The 21899-nt window shown below is 36.4% G+C and overlaps 1 protein-coding gene across 2 annotated transcripts in view; it reads right to left on the bottom strand.

Annotated features, from left to right (window-relative positions):
- LOC121416299 (DNA-binding protein SATB2-like) overlaps nt 1–21899 on the bottom strand; it is a 66685-nt gene that overhangs the window by 43281 nt on the left and 1505 nt on the right. For both annotated transcript variants that reach the window (XM_041609853.1, XM_041609843.1), the window contains exon 2: nt 15749–16046. In XM_041609853.1, coding sequence (XP_041465787.1) covers nt 15749–16046 — 298 coding nt within the window. The remainder of the gene's footprint in view (nt 1–15748; nt 16047–21899) is intronic.

Raw genomic sequence — 21899 nt, forward strand, 5'->3', positions numbered from 1 at the left:
GGCGGCGTGGGTGGCTGCTGGGCTAGTGAATTTGAATCTCGTGCCTTGCCTGCTTATCAGACCATACTGCGCATGCTCGTAACTTCGGGAACTTATCCTCGAAACATATCCCAAGGGTATGTTTCGGGGCGGTGTGAATGCAGGAATAATTAATGGGTATCTTTTAGCCAAAAAAAGTTCTCGTAATTTAAAGGGGGATTCTTGTGATAAAGGCGGTTTGAAACCACCTCAAGAGATATCATTCCTTCAATAAAGGGAGAAAATGGAGAAGAGGGGGAATAAGGAGTAATGATGCAAAAATGGTTCCTCTCTTTCTCTTTCATTCGCAGCAAATAATGCACCCGCTCTGCACGCTTCAAGGGGATTTTCTGATTTAAGAGATTACAAATCTAAGTGGGCTTTTTTTTTCTTCAGCAGGAGCCGATTGGCTGTACATGGAAGGATGAAAGAAAATAGCTGGAGTAGTATTATTGGAGAAGTGCATGCAGCGATGGAAATGGATTATGTGAATGCAGCAGCTCATACAAAAGCGGATTTCAGATTAGGACATATACAGCGTAGGACTGGGATCATGTTAATAACAAAGAGTGGTTCTGTATGAGCATAGAGCTATTACAGATAGCTCTATGGTATGAGGGATGGGGGGAGAGTGGAGAAAAGGAGGGAGAGAAAGAGAGACAGACAGATAAAGAGAGTGGGATGAAGAGAGATGCAGTAACTTTTTTTATGAACTGCACCTGGCTTCAATAAGAACCTGAAGAGAAGAACACAAGCTCTCTTTAAAAAGCAAAAATGCGATCTACAGATTTGGATTATATTAAATACTTCTTAGCTCTTTCAATAGGATAAATTATTCTTAGATTGAAAGATAAAGAGATTAATAGAATCTCTGAGATAAAGGGGTGAATGTAAATCAGGCATTAATAATTCCCTGTCTTTCCCTTTGCTACTTGATGTCTCTACACCTGTCCCCTCCTCCTTCCATCAATTTTACCATCCAATTAATTCCATATAATGCCCCGCCCCTACTCTACCTCCAAATCTCTACTGGCCTGCATGTATTTTTTAGCCTTACAGTTTCTTAGCCCAACAATGTCTCCTTCTTCTGCAATTAATCTTCAAAGGAATCTACAGCCTATATGACATTAAACTTGAATGCACATTACATGTACGAGGAGGGGTGAAGGGTACTTTGTCAGTGCCAAACTTTTCTTGGTTCTAGACTGATTTTCGTAACCCCACAATATTTGCTGAGCCAGGGTTAAGAAATTTGATGTGATACACATACACACTACACATGCCTAGTCTGCTGTGCAAACCCTTCACTCGAGTTGGGGTCTGAGTGTGCAGCCTACTCATGCCTTGTACTGCAGGCCCTCTCGCTTATTGCAGTTTTGTATGTGCTAGTCTTTGCGCGGAGACACATGTCGCTCAAAGTTTCATTCAGGGTCTGTGCCTGCAGACTAGCGCACGCCTTACTCCCAGACTATGCCAAAGATCATGAATATTTATGATTTTGCAGATGTGCATGCATCTTCTATTTTAAGGATGGGGATCAGGGAAATTTTGAATAAGAACTTTTTGCAAACAATATAATCTACATTTTTTTTCAATCCATCTCACAGTCTAAGGGGGGATGGATTGAAAAGATCAAGCTCTTGTGGGGTCAACAATTAACACACAACACACGAAAAGGCTCAGCAAAATTTGTTTGTACATTGTTGATGGGATATGTAATGTCACTATAGGAGACATTCATTTTTTTTTGGGGGGGGGGTGCAATTAGCTGCAAAATAAATGTGGATTAATTCATTCAATTCTTAAAGTTTAGCAGCACATTCACAACATGAATTGAACTTCAAAAATTGGTACTTGCTAAAACATCCCTTCTGAGGGTTAAAGCATGTAATAAACTATACAAGCATACATACATATAGGGGTAATATGCCATTGCGCACTGTCCGCGCACTGAAGGCATTGCAGAGGTTTTGTTGCACTTTGTTGTGTAACAGATATGTCTGAACATGGCTTTACTACAAGACCCATATTCTCTCTCCACATGCAATAATCAATTTGTTTAAAGCTGGAAGATTCCACTTTAAATCGGAATTCAGGAGACAATCTCCAATCTGGTGACTATTAAACCCATTTCAAATCAAATCTGCACAGAAACGATCTCCTTACCTCTTAGAACCCATCAAAGCCAGTAAGCCACCCAATCCTTGGTTTCCAATATCTCCAGTATCCCCTTCGTTTTTTTTTTTTCACAAAAGCTGATATCTAGTCCAACCCCCCCCCTCCCTATGTGTTTTCTCTCTTGCACTACTCCTTTCCTTCTCTCTCTGTATGTATCTAGGCATTTGTACCGCATTCATCCGTTTGTGACAATTTCATAATTTACAGTACCATACTTAGTAGCAGCTTCATTTCTGAAAAAAATAAATCTAGCTCTAATCCATTATTTGGTTAATTGCATTGTACATATTGTCATTTGTGTACATTTATTAGGCTTTTTTTAAATACCTGATATTTGTACATAATCTTGGATAAGTTTGTGATCCCACCCCACCCCATCCTCATCCCCTGGCCCAGTTTATTTCCAATCATTGGTCTAATGCCCATTCATCCGATGACATCTTCATCTACTATCATTTGGTCTACCATCAGTTTGTCCACTATCCACATGGTCTAATTGTCATTTAGTCTCTTCACCATTTCGTCTAATAACCAGCTGGTTCGATAGCCATTTAGTCCATATACCATTTATTGTGTGTAATGATAGAAAAAAATGGGTATTAGACCAACTGGTTATGAGACGAAGTGGTTACAATCAAATTGGTGATTAGATGAAGTGATTAAAGTGATTGGTTAACATTGGTTTGACTTTTAAAAAATCTGAGCTAGAAGGTCACACTTGTCACCTGTGTCTGTGATATGTTACAAAAATGAAGCCCAGAAAAAATTGCTTTCGAAAATAATTATTTAGTGCTTCAAAAATTGAAATATAAAGTGACCGGAAACACCATCTTAATTTCATCCCATACACTTATGTGTACTATTTAGGTGTCTATAAGACGCCTATTTACAAAAACGGGGTTTGCCTTGTAGTGTTAGCTTTTCATTCTCAGTAATGGTTGTTTTCAGGGTTTATGAGTTCTAATATATACACTTGTATACATGTTTCATCTTGGTTTGAGAATTTTTTAAATCGGCTGCTCACAAAGTTAAACAATACCTTTAACATAGGACCAAATGGCATTAGACTACTGTAAATGAAGGTAGACAATGTGATGAGTGGACGAGTTGGCAGTACATGTAGATGAAAGGTGGTGCTGCACCAGCAAAAGTTTGCTCAATCTCGACATTTTAGCCCGATCATCCCTATTCGCAATTAATCTCGAGATTCAAGAAACCCCATCTCCACCAGCACAAGAAGAGCAATTCGTACTAGAGCGGGGCATCGATTCATTGTGGTGTGGCGCCGTTAATGAATAATCCTGAGTGCGTCTGCACCTGCGAATTAGCAGGATAATTCATAAATAGTGCGCTATTTTTCAAATACTCTTAAGTTGACTTGGGATTGCAATCTCGAGATTAATCCAGCGAACTATCCCGATGATTGCGTCTCCATTACAAATAATCTCGAGATTGTTCAGATCGGGATAATTTGCAGGATCAGAAATAGCGAGCTAATTTGAAAAGTAGGGCTGGTGCAGATGACCCTCAATTAGTAATTTACCCCTGGCCCTAGGTTATCACTTTCATATGAATAGAAATTACATCCATATTTCAGGATATATATAATATGTAGGAAAAAAAACATGAGGGCGACAGGCAATTTTGCCCTCATCCTAACCCAAATTAGTCCTAAAATTGCCTGAATAAAAGCTTTATGGCAACCATCTTTTCTAGAGTACCGGTAGCTCTATGATCTGCCACCAACAATTTTTTTTTTATATTTAGAAAATCAAAACTATATGGCATAATAATACAAAAAATAGCCCCCGAAATACAAAACATTTCCCACCCCGATACCCTACCCAGCCATCTCTTCCCTCTCTGTGTTTATCCCAACTCCTTACCACCCATCCACTTAACTATCCCACTATATCCCATAATCCAACAAAGTCAAGAGCACATCTTTCCTAATTCAAAATAGATCGTCGCTTTGGGTTAACTGATGTGAATGCCGGTCTTCTATTCCTTCTTTTCCTCCTTTCTTCAAGTTTCTCCTCGCTTGCTCTGGCTGTCTATTCCCCTGCCTAGATTCTGGGGGGACTGTGTGAAAATTAGCTGTGATCGAGGGTGATTTCGTAGCCAATTTAGTTGGCTAAGTCGAGTCAACATTAACGTTTATCCGTTGGAGATGGGGAGAGAGAGACGCCACCCAAATTGAATGATCACGTCATCCATCCATCTATCCAGCAAGCCAGAGTTTGGAAATCTCTACGTTTAGTACGTTCACCTGACAGTCGGTCTAGACTGAGATCATTCAGACCTCAATTTAACTGAAACACTGTTTGTTTGCTTGCTTGTAATGTTTATACATGTACTGTATATGTAGTAATCTGTCATTAAGCAAATTGAGTTGACTGACCTGGTTTTTATATGAACATGAATGATCACCAATGAAGACATTATTAACTACAATCAATCAGGTTACTGAAACCTTGGACTTCAATCGAAATAGGAACTGCAAATATTGTATGCAAACTTCAGCACAATAACTACCAAGAAACAAAAATATATACATGATGTAGTTTCAATGGCTCCACCCAATGAGCAGTTGAAGCTCAGAACACCTTCAAACAGAGTAAAAGACCTTAATATGTTGCAGTTCGTCATGTTGGAAACCTGTTTAATTATGTGCCACATTGTTTTGAAGCATTTTGCTACAGAAATTCAATGAGGAAATATAGGCCTGCAGTAGGAACACCCGATTGCATAATTACCTGAGGATTCCAATCGCAATATATAAAAATGATTATATGGGATTTATATAACGCCCATATCCACCTTAACTGTAGGTGCTCAAGGTGCTCCTATATTACATGTACCCTTGCTAAGCTACATGTAGTCTTTCAATTCCAGTGCTCACAGCTTTTTGGAGAATTACTTCCATTTACCTCACCTGGGTTGAGTGCAACACAATGTGGATAAATTTCTTGCTGAAGGAAAACACGCCCAGGTTGGGAATCGAACCCACGTCCCTCATTCTGAGAGACACGGTCTCAATTACTAGACCAAAACGCCCCCATATATTTTGATCTTGAACTACTGGTTTATCAACTACACAGCAACCTTAAGTATTTAAAGGTCAAGTCCACCTCAGAAAAAAATTGATTTGAATCAATAGAGAAAAATCAGACAAGCACAATGCTGAAAATTTCATCAAAATCGGATGTAAAATAAGAAAGTTATGACATTTCAAAGTTTTGCTTATTTTCAACAAAATAGTTATATGAACGAGCCAGTTACATCCAAATGAGAGAGTCAATGATGTCACTCACTCACTATTTCTTTTGTTTTTTATTGTTTGAATTATACAATATTTCAATTTTTACGAATTTGACAATTAGGACCTCCTTGCCTGAAGCACAAAATGTTAAAATAATGGAATTCCACGTGTTTAGGGAGAAATGAAACTTCATTTTACATGACAATGACAAGAAAATCAAAATATTTCATATTTTATATGATAAAATACAAAAGAAATAGTGAGTGAGTGATGTCATCAACTCTCTCATTTGGACGTAACTGGCTCGTTCATATAACTATTTTGTTGAAAATAAGCAAAAATTTAAAATGCCATAACTTTCTTATTTTACATCTGATTTTGATGAAATTTTCAGTGTTGTGCTTGTTGAATTTTTATCTTTTTGTTCAAATCAAGTTTTTGTTGGGGTGGACTTGTCCTTTAAATCAGGAACAATTGTCCAGCAGGATTTTTTAAAATATAGTTTGCATTTTTTAGAACCCCCTCTATCTTAGTCTGTCTTTGATCTTTCAGGAAAGAGGGTGATCTGATTCCCCCCCCCCCCCCCCCTCTCTCTCTCTCCCGCTCTCCTACTCACCACAGTTAACCCTTCTTCACCATGGATCAGCCATCTCAATTTCAATCAGCTTAGGGAAACGAAATCCTTTGAAAGGCAACACTTTTGCCAGTAAGCCCCTCTTAGCGCTGACCAGGCTCCTCCAAAGGCATGAATGTGCCTGTGAACTTTACCCACATGGAGGGGCACAGCATGGCTACTATTGGGTGTTCTGAACCAAAAGGTCATACATCCCATGCATCTGTTGGGAGCCAGAAGGGCTATACTGTAGGCTATAGCTACAGATTTGACTTTATTAGGTCATGTCTGTAGATGGGCCTTGGTTGGATACAAGTTTGAAACCCACACCACTACTAAACCCTATTGCTATCCTTTTCATGTTTATGATGCTCTTGCGACCCCCTCAGAACCACATTGTTTACTGTATACATGTTAATTGTGTTTGTTACTATTTTTACTTTTGTAATCATACATGTACATGTAGGCAAACACGGCTACGCCAAAGCATTTTTGTAGAAAATTTCCATCATACTTATCATTCAGGCACTTTAATATTAGGGCCTACCGGTATAGGTGACATAAACATAAAGAAAAAACAATTTTAATATGTGTAATCAGCTTTCTTCCAAATTTTCTAGATGTATGGGCCAATGACATTGTCAGCAATTTTACAAAATGCCCATGGTATGGGACCCCCCGAGACACTGACACCATTCTCATTATACTTTCTAAAACTGGTTTACTTTTAATTGGTTCAGGAAACCAGTTTTTTTTCTTCAATTTTTAGAAGAGCTCTTCTTTTCATAAGCGACTGCCCAACACTGTTACATACATGTACATTTAGATAAGCTTTAAGATTGCAGTAAATAAGGATTTGCCGAGGATCTTTTTATTTCTATTTTAAGGGATCTTTTGAGCATTTCGAGGGCGAAATCACCCCAAGCCCCAATGTTTTTTTTCCTGATATAGCAGCATGCCACCTGGGCCTCTGACCTCAGCACCATTTTGGCAATACCTTCAATGGGTGATTTCAAGTTTAGTGTTGACCTTTTTGGTGTTGGTGACTGTTGGGTCAATTTTATCCGATTATAAAACCAAACATAAAATGAAGATGGTCCCGAAAAACTCATCAGTTGTTGAGATGTCAATAATGTGATCTGGATCAGTTTTACAAATAAGTTCTGAATAAGTTTTGGAGCTAGGGGAAGCAATCCAAATTTCAACACCAACACCAAATCAATACAGGACTTGAAATCCCCCAATGCCACTCACAAGTCACAACTACAGGAGTTTAGGGGAACTTTTTGAGGCAGGCTTAAATCTTAACACAATGTTAAGAACTTGTCTTTATATTAAACTGAAATTTTGTCAAAACTTTCTCCCCATCCCATTACTCTCTTACTCTGTTTCTCTCTATTTCTACCTGTCCAGTGTTGTGTTCATTAGGCCTGTATCTTTCCTCTCCTCTGCGGATATGTCTGTTGAGTCTCTCTTTTGGTCTCTCTTTATCTCCCTCTCTCCATCTCTCTAGCCCTCTCACAATATGGTCTATAGTCTCCTCCATCCAAACCTGGATGGATTTATCCCCTAATCTTCCTAATGGGCTTCCTAATCTCCCTGAGGATTTGAAGCTTAATCTGTTAATGGAAAACCCAGGCAACCAAAAGGAGATTTTTCCTCCAATCCCCCTCCAAACCATCACAAAAAAAATGGAGGGAGAGAGCCCCTCTCACAGAGTCATTTCGGTCTCTACGCCACTCTCCCTTTCTTTCAATATCCTCACCCTCAGTCCTTTAGTCCATCCTAAAGAGCAAATCCAGCCTTAAAATCTTTTCTTGCCATTTGTCATTTGATGCCCTAACAAGAGAGACGGGGAACAAATCTCACGGCATTAACGATGCCTCTGACAATTTCTGTGAAATGGCTACTAAACAAAGGCTACAAGAAGAGGTTGTACTCTCTGGCAATCTAAAGAGACTCAGAAAAGCGACAACCCCCCCCCCCCCCCCCTCTTTCCTGAGACATTAGGTGACTGGCACGTCATTCAGGCTTCTCTATCAGCTAGCTCTTACATCCCCTCATCCACCAGCAAATGAACGAGCTATCAGCAGGCAATTACTTAAGTCTCGATATTATGCCACATCCCCTCCGAGATTTCCAACATTAAAAAACAACTTCCTAGGATGCTCCTAGCCATGTACCTTCTACTGCACTTCACCACCACACTTGGGCACCAAAATGAAGCCAACTCACAGGAATTCAATAGGCCTATTACAGGTACCTCTCTTTCTCACCAAATCAATATGCAGACTAACTTTAATTATTCACCTTTCAATTAGCAGGGTCTCTGCCGGGCTGGGATCAGGATCAATCCCAGCAGTCTGAGATGTCGAGATGTGTCTATTAACAGTTCGATTTGATTCGGTGAAAATATATCCCAGCATAAAAAAATAAATTGATAAATAAAAAAATTAACAGATCAGAAAGAACCCTGGCCTTGTGTGTTGATTTTTCATCTTACTACTAATTGATATGAAGTCACAAACCCTTTATTTGATGTTAAAATCATATTTTTGTTTTCTTTTATTTGGGGGCTTGGCATGGTATATACATACAGTACCTCCATCCTTACAGACTTCAAAAAATGCTTAACTTCCTTTCTATTTCTCCAAATATAAAATAAAATTAAAACTGCAAATCAACTTCTGAAAATATCAAATATACTGAAGAAAATAAACTCAACTGCAAGAAAAACCTTGAAATATTGTTTTTCCTACTTTTTTCTTCTTAAGTACGAAACTGAAACCAAAGAATGGATTTGACTTGAACACGCGCTTGAATTTCTTCTAAGACTCTTCTTATAATGCCACATGGGACACTTTTTCCTCTCCCAAAGATTTCAAATTTGAATTGTTGCCCTTTGCTGCACGAAAATATGAAAATAAAAAAAAAATACATACTTAAAAAAATGACATAAAACCTACAAGCCAAGGGCAAAGAAAAGATAGAATTAAGTGCTCATCCTAGATAAATACCTTGCTCTCACATTCTGATGAAGAAAGCCTTCTCGTGCATCCCCACTGCCAAGAAAGAGAATCACTATTTCTTTGAAAGCTTTCCACACCATGGGGGCTTCATATGAATTCTTCAAACTACAATTTCGCAATGAGCACAACATCAAGGAAATGGAAAGACTTGTAGGACTTCTTTCTGCAATGGGAACGAGACAGAATGGTCTTCCAGGCTGGAAAGTCGCATTCTGGATTAAATGGACAAAACAAAAGATCTCCCCTCAACGGCAGTGCATTAACAATCCCTTGAGGCTTAGCATACCTAGCAAATATATTCCTTTGAAATAAGAGGGAGAGACATCAGTTAACTATGTAGAGATACAGGAATCAAAATTCCTTGCGATATGAGACAAATATATATTTCATTTCTCATAAACAAACTTACTGTATTCTATTAAGAGAAATGTAACATAACTTTCTTGAAAGAAAATACAAATTTGTAAACTACTTCATAAACTTTAACTTGGGAGAACAAGACTTTGTGAAAGTGAAGAAAAAATAGATGAGTTCTATTGAGACATCTGCATTCACCAGAATTAGTCATGTTCTCAAATCTTTTTGAGGAAAAAACATATCGATTTAATACCTACAGACTGTACAGTACATGTAGGGAATAAATACATTCAAGTGTTGAAGGTACATGTAACTGCAGAAAAAGAAATTCCATAATATTAAAATAGAACTACATGTAGACCAAATCTATTTCTCAAAAAAATTAAAATAAAACTACAACTACATTGTACACTTGTCTATTGGCATTTCAGATCAGAGGAAATAAAATGAAGATTGATTTGATAGATTAATTATTAGGTTTATAATATGAGGTACCATACATGTATGTGGATGACCCCCCCCCCCCTCCACTTCATTGTTAACTATAGTAAATCTTTCTAAAAACAAAGTAAAACAAAAAAGGAAACAGTGAAGTCAATATTTTTCAACAAAAAACACACAGCAAAGTGTAATATCACATATTTTGAAACAATTCATTTATCAATAGATATTGCTGCTAATAATAGCATCATATAGTAGAACCATCAGAGTGAGGTCTAATGTCATTACGAGATAATCCCCTCCCCGCGGAGTCAGTGGACACAACAAGATCTTTCCTCCATTGGACAGTGGTCGCAGCAAAGGCTCATGGGATATCAAGGTGGATGGAACTGTGAAAGTGTCAGCCTTGACACTAGAAATCTATTTTCAAAGCAGCAGCTTCTATTTCTCCCTTTTTCTTTAGCTATTTGGGTAGATTATTAGCGATATTGCGGTTAAGGAGATTTTGGGAGCATGTCAGGTATGGAATGTAGCAAGCAGATTGTGCATTTTGATCGCATACAACCAAATTATGTTTAAAAAGATGACTAAAGTTGGAAAGATGTATGAATCTTTTTTAAGATTCCGGGATGGCTTTCAATGTACAAAACATGGCATTGCCAAGTCATTTTAACAGTTTTAAAAGATAATAGAAATTATATCGTTTTTAGTATCAGTTGTGGTTTTGCTCTTTCGCAAAGTGAGTTTAAGTTCCATCTTAAAATATCTTACTCCATGCCTTCCATTCTAACTACTGTACAGTCACCTAGTACCATGTTTAACAGTGTAATTATCACCTGACAATTGATACAGGAAATGGTTCCTGCTGATAAGATTTTACTTTTAAATGAATCTAGGAAACATTCTACAAAGGATCCATGACCTCACTACTTGCAGCACAATTAAATGCTTTTAATAACAAAGCTATAGTACTTTTGAATAACACTACACTGACATAAATCTGCTATAATGCTACATGTTATTCTGTACATAATCTTACAGCTAAAATCTTAAAAAGTCTGAGTAATTCATGTCGGTCTTAAAAAAAAATACTGATGAATTTGACATTGGTCAACACTTGATGTCCCTAATTATCCAAAGATATACTGCAAGATTACAAGAATCGATGAAGATTGTGTCCTTTTAAGATTTTCAAAGATTATAAAGTATATCCTGCTTTTAAAGAAGTACATCACATTTGACCTTCATGGGGAGAAAAACAAAATGTGTCACGTCTTCGTATTAAAGTCGGCGGATCCAGAGAGCAAAGTCTTATTTCAGACAGCACCGTGTCTAACAAAACAAAATAAAACTGACGCAAATTAGATCTGGAAGAGCGTCCTAAGCCGGCTAATCCTCTCCCCTTTTAGTCACTTAATTCCAATTCCCAAACCTTCCATCATGAAAATACAGGTACACATTTCATGTCTTTTTTTCCTTTGCAGCATCCCCTCCGGCTAACGTAACTCGCAAAATCTGCCAGAATACAGCATGGATGCCAAGTCAAAAGAAACTGGATTAATTACCTTCCTCTACAGGAAGTGAGCAAGAAAAAACTCCAGCTTATGAGATAAATTAGCTCCTAAGCTTCACCATACTTCTCATTTCTATCTTGCCCTCTCTCCCTCTCTCTCCTCTCTCCCGTTGGTAAAATTAGAAAACCGTCGGCAGGAGTATTGCGTGAGATTGCGTACCGAAATATCTCGCAAGCAGGAAGGAAACTTGGGCATTTTTTTTCTTCGGCTAATCCCGCTGTGATAGGACTCAAAGTCAACTCTTCCTGGTCTGGGCTGAAAGAATTCCTGACGCTATCATCAAGCGGGTATTATCACCTCAACGAGGTCCCGTGCAAAACCCAATTTTCAGAGCAACAGCAGCCACTTTATAATGAATTTGCTGCTATGATGACAAACAGATAAATTTCATTGACAGATAATGGCTCATCCAGCAACGAGTGATCTCCCAAACTCTTCCTCTTTAATTTTCAATCTGATTTCCACTCTTTTCCCACCTTACTTTTAATAGCTCACTACCACACTGGCCTTTTTCCTTTCTTCTGAAATATCTGTGCACATACACATTGATTAATGTACATTTAAGTTACATCATTAATTTAAGCCAAACAGAACAAGCACTCAAAAGTAAAACAATAACTATTATCCCTTGTGAAATCTGTATACACACAGCATCAGTAGTAGTAGTAGTACTGATGCTGTATATAAAAAGTTACTTCTTAAATAGTTGATTAAAGAAAACTATAAATACACTGTAGGCCTACGACAAAATGTAAACAAAAGTTTGTCTTGAATTTTTTATCAAAAATAAACAAATCAACATAAAGTAAGCATTGAATCGAGAGTATTCATTTGTTTTTTAAAACAGTACACAATATAAATGCCAAGTTCCATGCCCACATGTACATTACACATGCATACAAGTTCATGCACTGATACCCCTTTCATATTGCGCTTTTCACTGGCGAACTTCACCGGTGAAGTTCGCCAGCAAAGGGGAAAGTGTCCAGTATAGAAAGGTACACAGGAGAACCTCAACGGTGAAGTTCGCCAGCGAACTCCTCCACCTCTAGAGGTGGAGAACTTCACCGGCGAAACTGTTTCACCGGTGAAGTTCGCCGGTGAAAAGGCCAGTATGAAAGCAAACAGGAGAACTTCCCCTCTTTAATGACGTCAGAGGTCAATTTTTTGTATCCCGAAGTCCCCTGTACCGAGATTCCGCGTACGATAGTTGCAAGCTCAGCTGAATGCTTTGGCCAAGTAAATACCCTCGAACATAATATTTTTACTTACAATATCTATTAAAAAGCAATACCGTACATGTGTAAAAAAAAAATGCGCTAAAATATAAAAAGAAGGTGACATTGTTTGTTTTTCTCGTAATACTTCCGAAACATGTTGTAATTAATTTTTCTAAACCTTTTGTAATAGGTAAGAAGTAATGTTTACAATTTACTTTCGTTTGTTCTGCAATCGCCTGTTGACTTTCGCCAGGGAAAAAATGTGAGTGCGAAAGGGTACATTTTTTTCTTCGCCGGTGAAGTGAGGAATGCGAGGCGGAGAAGTTCGCCGGTGAAAAATGAAGAGGGCAGCGTGAAAGGGGTATTAGACAATTTTTTTTCTCTCTCTCTTTCTCTTATTTCCACAACCCATGATTGTATTCAAATTACAGTACATGTGAAAATATGATTATTTTAATTTACACAAATCAAATTTTAAAGGTCAAGTCCACCTCAAAATAATGTTGATTTGAATCAACAGATAAAAATGAGCCAAGCTTGCAGTGTAATGCTGAAATTTTCATCAAAATAAGATGCAAAATAAGAAAGTTATGACATTTTAAAGTTTCGCTTTTTTTTCGAAAATAGTTATATGTACAATGTAGTCACATGCAAATGAGAGAATGGATGATGTCCCTCGTTCACCATTTCTTTTGTTTCTTATTGTTTGAATTAAACAATATTTCAATTTTTACAGATTTGACAATACGGACCAGCTTGACTGAACTATATTTTAAACAATGCTCATTCCACATGTTCATGGACAAATAAAACTTGGTTTTACAGGACAATAAGGGGAATATTAGACTACTTCATATACGGGCAAGTCTAAGAAAAGGTCACCCTAGAAGACAAAATTTCATCTTTAATGGGAAATTATCTTAGGTAGGACCAGAAAGAACGAATGTTAAATATCATTAAGAAAAATTCAATAACATGCAAATTTTTGGGCACCTAATTTCCACAATTCGTAAAACAGGCGTTATGTGTGGAACAATTATAAAAACTGCTAGAAAATCAAAATAAAACTTATGAGATTTAGTCATGGGTGGGACATGGACCCCCAACATCTTATTACTTTGGGGGAAAAAGTGGTGTCATCTAATTCAGGAGTTTGAGTGACAAAGATCTGAAAAAAGCTGAAGAGTATTGAAAAAGACTGAAATACATGTACTGATCTACATAAAGAGCTCCCATACTTTTGTACAGAGGAAAACCCCAAAAAGCTGAAATTAAGCTGAAAATCAAAACTAAAAAAATCTGAAATCAGATAAAGATCTGAACACTCACACCCCTGCTCATTGAATATGCAAAATAGGTCTTGCCAAGGATGGAATGTCCCGTACGTAACATTTTGAGGATGTTTTTTCTCGTAATATCTCAGAATACAATATTTGTATTGTTGCATCTCTGGGAATTTCTAATTGATTATGAAAATGTTATACCAAAAAAAGTTGCAAAAGTATACATGTAGTCTACAGCACTTTTTTTTAAATTAAAAGTTAATTTTAAAAATGATATGTATGGGACAACATGTTACGTATGGGAAATAACACACAGTGTCATTGGGGAGGTTTGTGTACAAAATGAATGGAGAAAGACAAATTTCAAGAGTGCTCTCAAAGTGAATACCTTTTCTTCAGTTTCTAAAGACTGATTTGTTATGAATACTGGTTAATGAAAACAATTGAAGCAAAAAGATTGTGAAAGTGGAAAAATATGAAAAAATAAAGACGAAAGAAATACATGAGAAATTCATGAAACCATGAAACAAGATAAAAAAATTGTTGAAATGGCTAATTTCGTTTTCAGTTGTATCAAACATGTCTCAATAGAACATATTTAAAAGAATTCTCAAATTGAAAAAAAATGTTTGAAAATTGTCTGTTTTTGCATCCCATACATGTATGTAACAGCTCACCTTTTCTCTCTAAAAGGTCAAGGTCAATATTATATGTCACCATTTTTTTCATGATTATTCTTCTGCTACATGTAGATATATATTGTACATGTAGAATACCTATTCTACATGTACATGGATATTCAATCTAATCAAAGTCATTTAACACTATTTTTTAGGTCATTAAAGCCTCTGAAATGTCCTATACATACATGTACATGTACCACACGCAAATTCTTGGACTTGCCCATGATGAAATACAGACAAAAAGTGAGTGTCAGTGATGTCATCAGTTCCCTCATTTGCATACCAACTGAGATGTGCATATTACCTATTATGTGAAATTAAGCGAAACTTTAAAATATCATAACTTTCTTATTTTACATCAGATTTTGATGAAATTTTGACTGTTATGCTCATTGGATTTTTCTCTTTTTATTCCAATCAACTTTTTTCTAAGGTGGACTGGTCCTTTAAAGGACAGTCTCATTGAATTTTATTGACCAAGAACTTTGACCTTAATTTTGTGACCCTAAAATTGTGTCAAAGTCTGCTTGTTTTATTGGATATTCCTTACAAAATTAATAGAATAAAAGAATTCAGATTAAATTTAAATACATTTTCAAAATAACGTGTACATTTATGTATTTTGCTAAAAATTGTAAGTTTGTTTCAATGACGACCTCAAATCACCTTTGACCTTGTTAAATAGTAAAATGTTATTCATGACATATGACTTACATGTAGTCCATCCTTTTTGCAGTGGATTTGTTCAAATTATTTTTTAAAATGATAAATTGGCCTTCTTGTCATACATGTATATCCAAAGTGAAGATCAGTGACCTTTAATAACCTTGAAAAGTTGACTAGAAATTATAATTCAATGATTGGTGTTAAACTGATGATATTAGTACCCATGGGGTAGGAACTCATAATTTCAAAATTATATATATATATATGCAAAATCTCATAAATAACCCTGTTACATCAGGGGTGGGTCTCACATACAGGTACGGCTTATACGCAGTAAATTACAGTATCACATTGAATGATGCACAAGCAACTAGACTAAAAGAGAATTAAAAAAAGAAAATATGCCATGTTATAAAGTCCTTACCTGAATCTTTGACACGTTTTGACGGTGGGGGGTTTCCTTTGTTGGTTGAAGGATCGGGCAGACCAGTAGCAGCAGCGGGCTCCGAGCCTTCCCGTCTGGGCTGAGGACTGGATTGCTTGCGTTTCCTGCTGTGCGAGGAAGCCAGGCTGTCTCCGCTTGCCAGCCCGTGGGGAGGAGGGGAGGAAGGGGCACTCATGGGATTGCCACTGCTGAATTCACCTTCACCGGAGGTTGATGGTTCTGTGCCTTCCTCTGCACCTTCGTCCTGTGCACCACCGCTCCCGTACGCTTGTTGTAACTGCAGGAATAATGAGAATTATAAAATGAAATGAGACAACCAACCAAAACGTGTAGTTCACAAAACACATTGACACGGTACAGGTACATAAAAGCTTCAAGGCCTACATATCGGTGGCTACAGTATATCTGAATATTTTGACAACATAAACAAAACAGTGTAAAAACAAATGAACAGAAGAATAACAAATAATTTCATTCAATGAAATATATATGTGAATATAGTTTTCAAATAATACTCCAATACTCTATACAATGATTTGACAACAAAATCCCCAATGTACATGTAATTACTAGGAGCAGAATATCCCATAATAATCAACACTTTTGATGGAAAGACAAGACAATGAATTCCAAGACAGTCCCCTCCCCTGGCACAAACCTAGCCTAGCAGATAATTCATGTATGGTTATGGGATTGAAAAATTGACAGTTCTAAACACAAGTTTAATATCACAAGCCATCAAGCCAATGTGACTTCTTATGAAAGAAATTAAATCAAACAAGGAAAAGCAACTTTGCATGAGACCATTGCTTTTGTATCTCCATGAAATCTGGTTTGCAGAATTTAGTACATATGCTAAAGACAAATATCCTTCATGAAATAATGCGAAAAAATTCCCAAATTCTTCCTCTCCCCAAAATATATACCCAGGGTGACCAGATTTCACAAAATGAAATACGGGACAATCGACAAAAAAATATCAACAAAGAAGGCTACACAGTGAGTCACGGCATTGGGGGGGCACCAGCAAAAATTTTGATTCACCTAGTGAGCGCGCGAAGCGCGCTCTTTTGGTAGGTATACTGACTTATAGAGACATTTTAAGGACAGTGTCATTAAACGAATATGTATGTCACTGATCACATAATGCGAGCGCGAAGCGCGAGCTGAAATTTTTGTATATATTGACCCCAAACGGACACTTTAAGGACTATATTGTAGGAATCTATAAGAGTATACATATCTCACCATAGTAATCTAATGCGAGTACCAAGCGCTTGCTGATTTTTTTAGAATTATATGCATCCAAACACATAAAGCACCTGTAGTCATTGTAATCATGATTAACATGCACTTCTCACTAATCAAATATTGCGAGCGCGAAGCGCGAGTTAAAAATTAGGAAATTCACACCTGAAGAGGGGCATTCTAAGGCTTGTTTGTTGGAATTCACGTAGTCCATGCGTATTTAACTAACCAAATGATGCGAGCGCAAGCTGAAATTTTTTATATTCGGATCAGAAAAAGGGACATTTTAGGGACTGGTTTTAGGAATTCATGAAGAGCGGACATATCTCACTAATCCACTAATGCGAACGTACGTGCGGACGTGAAATGTTTGATATTAAGACCTTAAAATGATATGTCACTGCATAAAACAATAATAATTCGAAGTGCGAGGAAATATATTTGGTGTATATTGACTTGAAAACGGGAGGTTTTAGTACAACAGGATTATATATCTCGTTAAACAGACAATGCGAGCTTCAGGAACAATGAAGACATAGGCCCTGAGCAAATTATGTTTCATAAAGTTATGATATTTTTTTTATTTTTAAGTAATATAACATAATTATAATATAATATAACATAATTAACAATAATTTTTCCTTCCCACTACGTTTCTCTCACTTTCTCCCTCTTTTTCTCTTCCCCCCCCCCCGTTTTTTTTTTTGGGGGGGCCAGCCGATTGGGGGCACGTGCCCCCCGTAGTTACGCCACTGGTTACACCTGTGAATAATTATAAAGAATTGGAAGGGTGGGTGAACGAAAGAATGAAGGAGAGAAAGAAAAGACGAAGGAAAAGAGATGAATTGAGAAGAAAGAAAGAAAAAATTAAGGGGAAAATGAAGGAAAATTGAAAAAAAGAATAAAAGAAAGTTAGAATAAAAGAGCGAAAAATGTTACCGTCATTCTTTGAATTGAATACAGAGAGAAAGAAAAAGAAGGGAATGGAAGAAGAATACAATGTGTGAAAGACAACATAAAGGAGAGAAAGAAAAAAAAGTAAGAAAAATGAGGAGGAAAGAAAGAATGAAGGAAAGAAAAATGTTTCCTTCATTCTTTGAAAGAAAGAAGCAAACAGAGAAAGAAGGGAGGAGGGAAGGAAGGAATTAAGAGAGGGAGATAAAGAATAATGGAAAGAATTAGAAGGAAAACTCAAATGAAGAATGAAAGAAAGGAGGAAAGAGAGGGAGAAAGAATTTAAGTGAGGAGGGAATGAAAACATAATGGAAGAAGAGAAAGAATTTAAAGAAAAAGGAGAGGAAGGGAGGGGGGAGAAAAAAAGTTTTAAGAAAGAAAGAATATAACACGGGAAATTTGATAAAGAAGACGGGTAAGAAAAAGGGGGAAAGAAAGAAAAATGAACAGAGAGAGAAAGGATCAGGAAAGACAAATAGGAAATAAAGATAGATGGAACAAAAACGGGCAAGCAGGAAGGATAGAAGGATGAAGAAAGAAGGATAGAAAAGAAAGAAAGAGGAAAAAATTTCAAACTTCAAGCAAAAAAAATCCAATCATCTAACAAAAATCATAATGATATTTGGTGTTTTTCAAATATAATTTTAGAATTAAAAATAATGTTTTAGAAATGAATAAAATTTCAAGGTGATTTTTTTTTACTTAAAAATTAGATGAAACATCGCGGCATCATACACAACAAGACTCAAATCGAAAGCTGAAACAACTAGATCTAGTTATGAAAACTCAATAACTTAATTGTTCCTCCGAGATTACATCTCCAAATCAGTAATCTGAGAACCCATAATATAGTCATACAAATTTCCCGCCGATTTTGTGATTATTTTGGCATGTTTGGTGGAGAGAATCTGCTCAGATCCTACATGCCTAGCTAGTAGCCTGCCACACAATGGCAGGAGGCCAGTTAGTTTACGATGTATTGGGTTAGCAAGAAAATCACCGTAGAACTTGCAAATCGATTTTATTGTTGTCTCTGCTTCGTCATCTGTTGGTTATTTTGATGAAAATTCGTCACTTTTAAATACATTTTGTTCAATATTCTGAAATACGGGACAAATATGCGTCCCGGGAAGGGTTTGTCGGGACGCCGGGACAAAGAAGCAAAATACGGGACAATCCCGGGAAATACGGGACGTCTGGTCACCCTGTATGTACCGGTACATGAATGCACCTTTTCGTTAAAGGTCAAGTCCACCTTAGAAAAAAGTTGAGTTGAATCAATAGAGAAAAATCAGACAAGCACAATGCTGAAAATTTCATCAAAATCAGATGTAAAATAAGAAAGCTATGACATTTCAAAGTTTCGCTTATTTTTAACAAAATAGTTATATGAACGAGCCAGTTACATCCAAATGAGAGAGTCGATGTCTCGATGATGTCACTCACTATTTCTTTTGTTTTTTATTGCTTGAATTATACAATATTTCAATTTTTACGAATGTGATGATTAGGACCACTTGCCCGAAGCACAAAATGTTAAAATTGGAGTTCCACGTGTTCAGGGAGGAATGAAACTTCATTTCACATGACAATGACGAGAAAATCAAAATATTTCATATAATAAAATACAAAAGAAATCGTGAGTGATGTCATCAGTTCCCCCATTTGCATACCAACCGAGATGTGCATAAACTGTTTTGTGAAATGAAGCGAAACTTTAAAATGTCATAACTTTCTTATTTTATATCTGATTTTGATGAAATTTTCAGTGTTATGCTTTTTTTGAATTTTTGTCTTTTTATTCAAATCAAGTTTTTGTTGGGGTGGACTTTTCCTTCAAGTTCCCCAACATTTGACAGGGGGTAAATGTAATTACTTGAGTTACTTCCATGAGTTCGATCACATTTTTACAAATTATTGTGTGTCAGTTGAAAAGGAATGTACAGTAATTCAATGCAATTTCAGGGACATTAGACCTGCATACATTACAATGTACGTGTAAAATGCTTTAGACCATTAATCTGAAGTTCTGAACTTATGCATAATTTTTTTTTCCTCGATAACAGGACAAGTCAACCCCAACAAAAGTTTTATTGAATAAAAAGAAAAAAATCCAACAAGCGTAACAGTGAAAATTTCATCAAAATCGGATGTAAATTAAGTTATGACATTTAAAGTTCCACTTAATTTCACAAAACAGTTAAATGCATACATGTATCCCAGTCAGTATGCAAATGAGGGAACTAATGCTTTTGTATTTCATTATATGAAATATGAAAACCAGGGTGCTACATAAGCACTTGCCCTATTGCCTGGGGCAAGTAAAAGTAAGAGTCGGGCAAGTGTTATGAAGTAAAGACCAAAATTACTTGCCCAAATTGGGCAAGCAAAATTCTCAGAGTAGAATGACCAAAATTAGTGTTGATATGATATTGACCCTAATTTTAGCCATGGCAGGCAAGATAAAATCCCTTTTGGAAAAAGAAATGCAGTAACAAGGTACATGTAGATCAGTTCATGTCCAAAGAGAGAAAAAGGTAAATAACCGCAACACTTTCCTTTGAAGAGGTAAAACCTTTTTTCAAGGATTTTTTGGGGGAAGTGAAATAGATTTTGGGGCAAGTATATCTAACTTTTCAAAAATATACTTGCCCGACCAGGCAAGTGCTTCTTAAAACTTATGTAGCACCCTGAAAACTTATAATTTTATCCCCATTTCCCTGTGAAACAAAGTTTTATTCCTCCCTGAACATACATGTATGGAATTACCATTGTTAAATATTTTATGGTTCAGTCAAGTTTGTCTTTGTCAAATTTGTAAAAATTTAAATGTTGTATATCAAGTTTACAATAAAAACCAAAGAAAGAAGTGAGTGAGGGACATCATTGATTCTCTCATTTGCATACATTGTGCACATGAGCAAAATTTAAAATGTCATAACTTTCTTGTTTTACATCAGATTTTGATGAAATTTTCAGCATTATGCTTGTCTGATTTTTCTCTGTTGATTCAAATGAACATTTTTCTAAGGTGGACTTGACCTTTAAGACAAGAAGACAATAAAGATTTTTTTCATTTATCATTAAACCAAAACTTAAATTGAATTCAAACAATTTCAGTCTCAAACATATAAACAAATATGATGTAGACTATATCTTACACAAATTTCTCTCCATGAAGACGAGATTATCTTATTCTAAACAGATATAGAAGGAATCCCTCAATTCCATTATCACAATGGCATAAAGGCAAATTGTGGCCAAACTTTACACAGTAAGATAATATTATATCAAAAGAGGATGCATACAAAAGTTTTCGCAAAGATATTGACTAGTTAGTCTAGTCATTTATACAAAATCTCAAAGTTTGAAGAGAAAAAGAAGAAAAAAAAGAGAAATTTAAAGTTGAACCTTCTACACCAGATTACCAAAGGAACCCCAGAGTCCAGGCCCTGGCTTCAATAGGCCCTTAATAACGAAAAACAACAAATGAAAGGAAGAACAAAGAAGAAAAGTGACATAAAAGGAAAGGAAGAAGAATAAAAACAAGAGAGTTAAGGCTAAGAAGATGAAAGGGGAAGAAGAAAAAAATGAGAGGGAAGAGAGAATGGATAGAAAAAAGTGAAAGAGAGAGGGAGAGAAAAGAAAGAAGTCAGTGGGGGAAAAAGAAATAATAAACAAGGGTGTAATAATTTTTAGAGAAAAAGAAGATCAACTTTTAATAAATGAAGAAAAGAGGTAAAGAGCAAGAGCAAAACGAATTAAGGAAAAGGAGAATAAAATGAGATGAACGGGAAGGAGAAAGAGGAGAAGGGGGAAATAAGAAAAATAAGGATGAAAGGGCCGGAGGAGAGAGAAGAAGCCCTGAATTACCCTAACTGGTGGAGGACTTCAGGGGATGGCACAACAAGGTAGGAAAATGGTGAGC

Source organism: Lytechinus variegatus, chromosome 1, assembly GCF_018143015.1.
Source record: "Lytechinus variegatus isolate NC3 chromosome 1, Lvar_3.0, whole genome shotgun sequence".
Taxonomy (NCBI): Eukaryota; Metazoa; Echinodermata; class Echinoidea; order Temnopleuroida; family Toxopneustidae; genus Lytechinus; species Lytechinus variegatus.